General features: G+C 38.5%; 2 protein-coding genes across 2 annotated transcripts; one reads left to right on the top strand and one right to left on the bottom strand.

Moving 5' to 3' along the window:
- Nucleotides 1–1,548: 1,548 nt before the first annotated feature.
- Nucleotides 1,549–3,253, bottom strand: LOC137714456 (uncharacterized). The gene is made up of 3 exons (XM_068453670.1): nucleotides 3,003–3,253; nucleotides 2,237–2,653; nucleotides 1,549–2,149 (listed from the first exon to the last, which is right to left on the bottom strand). Exons 1-3 carry the CDS (start codon nucleotides 3,251–3,253, stop codon nucleotides 1,549–1,551), a joined length of 1,269 nt encoding a protein of 422 aa, XP_068309771.1.
- Nucleotides 3,254–5,683: 2,430 nt separating this feature from the next.
- LOC137714455 (vegetative cell wall protein gp1-like) lies at nucleotides 5,684–6,505 on the top strand. The gene is made up of 2 exons (XM_068453669.1): nucleotides 5,684–5,719; nucleotides 6,077–6,505. Exons 1-2 carry the CDS (start codon nucleotides 5,684–5,686, stop codon nucleotides 6,503–6,505), a joined length of 465 nt encoding a protein of 154 aa, XP_068309770.1.
- The last annotated feature ends 475 nt before the right edge of the window (nucleotides 6,506–6,980 follow it).

Genomic DNA, 6,980 nt, shown 5'->3' with positions numbered 1-6,980 from the left:
GATAGCACGTATTTACCTAGAATCCAACCTTAAGCTAATATTTTTCATAAGTTTATTCTTTTTGTTAACTACACTGGAATTTATAAAACAATTTTAGAAAAACTCGAGTCTAGATAATGGACTTTTGTTCCAGTTTAAAATTTTTTGGCTTGTGTTCTAAGCAACATAATGAATTCACATTTCAATTGTCAAGGGCATTGCAATAATCCCCAACTGAAGATATTAAAAATCAGAACTTCTTCTCCAAGTTTTCATTCAGTTTATTTCACAAAGAAGATTAAACAAAGAGCATGCCAAAGATTAAAACCCCTCATTTCAAACTCTGCTAATGCACAGCTCTGTTTGGTTTTCTTCTCCATAGACCAGACTGAGCGAGGAGTCAAGTTCTCCAGTGCACCATCAATCTCCCGTTCGAGCAGCCATCACCACCTCACTCGCCACTCCGGCGAGGCACCACCTTGCCACCACCCTCATGTCTCACTCCCTCTCTACCACTCTCCCTATTTCCCTCGCCTCTTTCTCTCGATACTGTGCGCGCTGCACAGACACAGCAAGGCGACCACCGTAGCCATTTTTCACGGCGAACTATGCCGTCACGAAACCATCACCATTAATCTCGCCACCTAGGCGAGTTTTACCATCCTCGAACCCACCCTCTGCAAACTGCCTTCATACCTTCTAATTTCAATTCTTGCATTTCTTGTATGGTATCCATGTCTTGCACATTCAAATACTTATATACCAACTGAGAATAACAATATAAATCCCACACCCACATCTTTTTCCCCACTTGAAAAAATCACCTAAAAACCACATTAACCACCATAGTTTAAGAATCCAGACATGGCTCCAAATTTCAATCGAATTAATTAAATTACAGAGGATTCTACCTACCTCATGAAAACAAATATGTTCAGTTAAAGAAATTCCCTAATCACTGCAGTGCATCTTAAACTACTTCTTAACTATGTCAGCCATATCAATCTAATAAAAAAATCCATGTTTCAATCGATTCTTATTAATTCCAACTCCAAGTATTTCAGCATCTAGATTATAGAAAAATCATGACAAAACAAAACTCCATCTTGGTGCTAAAGCACACTTCGTTAACCTCACCTTCATTAAGTCCATGATTCCTGCCATGAGATCTTTCTCTTAATCCAGACTTGGCTTCAGATGCAAGATCAAAATAACGAAGCATTCAGTTCCATTTCTATGCACAGCAAATTAAAAATTGGAATATGTTATAATCTAGGATGCATGGACATAGACACGGATACGGGCATACGACACGATACGACACGGGGACACATCAAATTTCTAAAAATGAAGACACGATATGTCAAGGATACGGCAATTAAAAATATATATAAATAAATAAATATATCTAAAATATTATAAAATAAACATTCAAATTTATTACTCAAGTTTAAATTTATTTCAATAAACTCCAAACAGTTAGAAAGATAGTCCATCCAACAAGCAATTAGTCTTCAAACTTGAAAAATTAAAATGAACATCCAAACGAAAATTAAAAAAAACAAAGTCTCATTCAACTTCCACATTCATGATGTCTCCTCTAGTAACTAAAGTAGTCTCCAATGACGGTTCATCAAGTGAAAGGTTAGCTATTTCAAGCATCCCGACACTTTCTTCACCCAAGTTTTCAAAGCCATCTCCTCCAACATCCCACAATTGAGTAATACCTTCCTTGTAGGTTGAGCTATTCCTTGATAAAAGACGAAGATTATTATGCACAAATACCAAATCCTCAACTCTTTGTGGTGTAATCTTGTTCCTTCTTAAAGAGTGAATAAAACTATAAGTGCTCCAATTTCTTTCACAACAAGAGGAGGAACAAGGTTGTCCAAGTAGCTTCAACGCTATGGATTGGAGATTAGGTGTAGAAGCTCCATGGACTATCCACCACATCTCTGGTTCCAAATGAAATCTATTATTCATAGAATCAATAGCTCCAAAGTCATTCAAGCACATAGAGAAAGAGGCATACTCCACATTGATATTTCTTCCAATTTCCTCATTGGAAAAGTATCTCTCAAAGCACTTTTTCCTTTCAATTGTAAGTTCAACATCTCGGTGTGGAGCAAGACGACTAGGGTCTTCTTGGAGCCATTCTGAACTATAATACCTAAAATAAAAGAAATAGCAGTTTAAAAATGTACTCATAAAGCTAAAAATTAATCTAGAAGAATTTATAAGTTAGCAAAATCATTACCTTGGATTTAATGAATGTGCCAAACAATGAAGAGTTGTGCTACTTTTAGTCCATCGCTCCCATAAAATGCGATACACCGTATCAAAAAAGCTGTTTTTTTCATGTAATGCCTTTCGCTCATTCCTGTATATAGCAGCTTTCACCTTTTCAATCATAGCATCCCACCACTCATACACCAAGTGAAGACAAGGTTTATCTGTGTCAGCCATTCTAATAACCTCATATATTGGAGCTGTAAAGAAAAGAATATAATCAATCTTCTCCCAAAAATCCTCATCCAATATCTTTTGCTTCACCATCATTGCTTTAACCAAATCATCTTCTTTGTACAAAGCCCAATTCGGGCTAATCACCATTTGTTGTAAACCTTCCTTTAGTTCCTTAAATCTTCTAAGCATCACAAGTGTGGAAGCAAATCTGAAAAATTTAAAAATTAGGACAACTTATAATTGAATAAGGAAAAAAAAATGGAGAAAACAAACCTTGTTTCGGCAATGGAAAGTAACTTTAGTTTGCAATGTTCATTAAACATGGACAATCTCATGCTATGGTTCATAATAAAATTTTTTATGGACCAAGCATCACTAGCAATAGTTGAAATCCAATTGCAGTCATCATACGAAACTTCTATTTGTTTCGGAGTACATATACTCTTCAAAGCAAGATTAAGAGTGTGAACAACACAGGGTGTCCAAAAGATATGGGGATAGTGGGCCTCAATAAGTAACCCAGCAGCTTGACAAACAGGGGCATTATCAGTGATCACTTGAACAACATTTTCATGACCAATTTCTTTAATAGCTTATGTGAGAAAGTTGGCAATACAATGCCACCCTCCTTTGCCATGGCTGCTCCTGCAGCCCAGTTATCAGCAATAACCATGATGCTTGTAATGTTCATCAAGTGAAGATAAGAGATGACTCTTGCAGCCTCTGGCTTCACTGGATCAGTTACAGCAAATGACCCAGCAATCTTTCCATCAATGGCAACCAACACACGTTCGAGCCAGATTCTCATGTTCTGAAACGTACTTGTCAACCTCAGGACCAACCTAGACATTGTTTTCCCGCATGAGCCTCTTGTTCCCAGCCAAAACAATTTTGTCGCCAACTCTTCCACTAACGCCAGCTTCTGTGTGCACCTCCATCACATGTTTAGTTGATCCAAACGTCTTTAGCAGCCTCTTAGCATGATCCACCACCGATTTTGCTATTGGGTGTTCACTATTTGCCTACATATTTCTCAAATAGAAGCATGGTAGCATGATTGACAAAATAATTTTCGATAGCATAATAACAATGAGCGGTCTCATCTGTAGCATAACTCTACAAACACTCAAACGTTTTTAACACACAAATTAAAGTTTTCATGTACAAATTTGAAACATAAGCACCAACCTCTGTGGCAATAGCACAGCACAAAACTCCTCCATTGAGTAATTGGAGAAGAGGCACATCATCAACTACTACGAGTTTCCCAACTATCAGAGTCCCTATTTTATCAAAAACAACCGTTTTCACCTACAGGGATCAAACACGTCCGTAAACATCCAGACACCAACAAAGTGTCAAATGCTAAGAAACATATCAACCTTCATGACTTAGGTACCGTGTGTTCAGCTTTTAATTTTGGAAAGAAGAAAAACCCCAAAAAGAAGGAAACAATTATTAGCCTTGTTATAAAAAAAGGAGTTGGGGTAAAGAGAACTCTCCTGAGAGCTGTCATCTACAAGAAATGGGGACTTAAAACAGGGCGAGTTCTGCTTCGTGACATGGACAAGGTGCATACAGCCATCAATCGTCCAGACCAAAGGGTCATACGAGACAGATTCCAACTATGAAATAATAGTTGCATGTTCAATCCCAATATATGCATAAAGGACATCCTCCATACCCAATTACAAAGATTGTATTTAGTTTTATGTCAAGAGCCTAAACGTTGATCGATCCGAGGCAGAGCGTTTTACTGGTCAGGAATGAAGTGCATAACTTGTTATAATACGAAACGTTAGCACAATGTATGCTGGTAGCGTAGGGAATAATATGAAATGACCAGAACCGAGGCAGAGCGTTTCCCTGTTGCAACCATTACCACTGTAGGGGTTGCTAGTCCCAAGGGACAAGGGTAAGCAACCACTAACACTGAGATACCATACTGTAATGCTAACTCAAATTTATCCATGCCTTTTGCTATCCAGTTTTCGGGGAAAAGACCAAATTCTCCAAGATGAACCATCCAAGCCATGTCAAAAATGCTACAATGACAACCTGATGTAAGAAAGAAAAAAGGGTAAAGTACAAAAAAATTACCTCAACTATTGGGGTCACGACAGTTTCATATCTCATCTTTTAAAATTGACAATGTCATACCACATCTTACGAATTTGTGATAATGTCATACCTCCGTTAATTTTTATGTTAAGTGCTGACGTGGCTTGATTCGAGACATACTTTCTATTAAAAAATTATTAAAAACTAAAAAACAATTATTTAATATTTTTTAAATATTAAAATAATAATAAAAAGCAGAGGAAAAAAAACCATCAGTTTGTCCCTCCCCTCCCCCTCCCCCCCTCCTCCCTCTTCTCCCCATCTTCATTTTCTTCCCCCCACTTGCAAACCCAAAAAAATAAAAAAATAAAAAAAATTTTAAAACCCAACAACCCCCTTGTGGAAGAACAAGAAGGAGAAGGAGGAGGAGGAGGAGGAGGAAGAAGAAGAAGAAGAGGAAAAAAAGGAGGAAGAAAAAAAAAAAAAAAATTCCCCCCTGTCGGCGTGGAAGAAGAAGAAGAGGAAGAAAAAATAAAAAAAAATTTGAAAACCCATCAACACCCCCCCTGCGGAAGAAGAAGAGGAAGAAGAAGAAGAGGAAAAAAAGAAGGAAAAAAAAAAAAAAAAAATTTGAAAACCCATCAAACCCCAAATCCACCACTTTCATCCATTGTCCACATCCTCTTCCGCACCCAACCTCCACATTCTCTGCGCACCCATCTTCCCGCCGACGGGATCTAAGTGTTCTTTTTTCTTTTTTTTTTTTTTTTTTTTTTTCTGGGTTGCAAGAGGGAGAAGAGTGTGGGTGTGGGGAAATTGAGTGTGGGTATGGTGGGAAGACAAATTGGATTTTTTTTTTTTTTTGTTGGGATTTGCAGGTGGGGGAAGTAGATGAAGATGGGGAGAGGAGAGAGAGGAGACAGGAGGGAGGAGAGGGGAGGGGAGGGACGAAATGAGGGTTTTTTTTTTTTTTTTTTTCCTCCTACTTTTTATTATTATTTTAATATTTAAAAAATATTAAATAATTGTTTTTTAGTTTTTAATAATTTTTTAATAGAAAGTATGTCCTGAATCAAGCCACGTCAGCACTTAACAGAAAAATTAACAGAAAAATTGACGGAGGTATGACATTGTCACAAATTCGTAAGATGCGGTATGATATTGACAATTTTAAAAGATGAGGTATGAAACTATCGTGACCCTAATAGTTGAGGTAATTTTTTGTACTTCACCTAAGAAAAAAGAATCGACTACGCAATTGAAATATTGTCATAATACGTGGTGTACTAGGCAAAAGAAAAGAAAAAGCTCAAAAGAACGGCATTTTCATTAAGAAAAATCATCTCCTGCTGACAGTCTGATGCATCTCAATGCTTTGAATACTTGTCCATATCCAATTTTCAGTTTTAGTTTGCTTTTTGGTAAAAGTATGACGAAAATGATGGATGGTGATAACCTGGCATCCTATCTTGGCAGCCCACAAGGATTACTCCAACAAGTATGGGGCCTCTTGATAAATAATGCTTCCTTAGCTTGTTGCTTTGTTGCCACTTATTTTGAACTTACTTAGCAACACCCCCACAAAGCCGCCGCCTCCGCAACCCTCTCCTGCTTCTTCTCCGACCACTTCTCTTCTCCTGCAACTCCTCCGGCATCCCCTCCGAGCCCTCCGACTCAGTCGCCTCCTTCGCCTTCTCCCAAGACCTCTCCGCCAACTTCCCCGCCGACCCCAACTCCTTCGGCGGCGACCCCACTCACCGTCTCTCCGGCGTCCCCTCCCACATCGGTTTCTCCAGCGAAGAGCCCGTCCAAGAGTGCGTCTCCACCGGCTCAATCACCGGCGCCCCCTACGCCCACTGTTGCCTCTCCGGCTAAAACTCCGGTGAGCGCTCCTAAGAAAAGTCCAGTCGGTGCTTCGCCAGTTGCAGAGGGTCCTGAGATTGCAGCGACCCCATCGTTACCAGTGGGCATTCCTTTGAGTGTTCCCATCAAGCGGTAGCCCACCGATTCCGGCGCCGGCAAGTCTGTCACCGGATAGTGCTGCCCAGGGTCCATCAAGCGATGAATCATCTGCTTCGGGTTTGAATGCGGGTCGGGTTGTTTTGAGCGGGCTGTCTATCTGGGTTGCTTTGGCTATCTAAATCAATCCGCTTCATTTCCCGTTCTCAAGAAAAGATACATATACTTTTATTAGTTAGGACTTTATTTTTTTTATTTTTTTTTTGCCCTGTACTGTTTATTTTCAGTATTTATTTACTCTTTAATTTGTTTTGATTTAATATATATATATATATATATATATATATATAATTTATTATTATTATTTTTTTTGGTAGAAAATATGGATTTTTTTATATTTTGTTTTGTTGAAAAGATGGAAATTTATTAAAGCCGATTGACAAGGTTTGTATTAGTTGTAAAAATAGTATAAAAAATTCGGGTCAATCTCATTTCAAAAGAACTCGTCACCATAC

The sequence above is a fragment of the Pyrus communis genome, chromosome 14, assembly GCF_963583255.1.
Source record: "Pyrus communis chromosome 14, drPyrComm1.1, whole genome shotgun sequence".
Lineage (NCBI taxonomy): Eukaryota > Viridiplantae > Streptophyta > Magnoliopsida > Rosales > Rosaceae > Pyrus > Pyrus communis.
The sequence above is the reverse complement of the archived record's forward strand: the minus strand, read 5'-3'. Positions and strand labels throughout refer to the sequence as shown.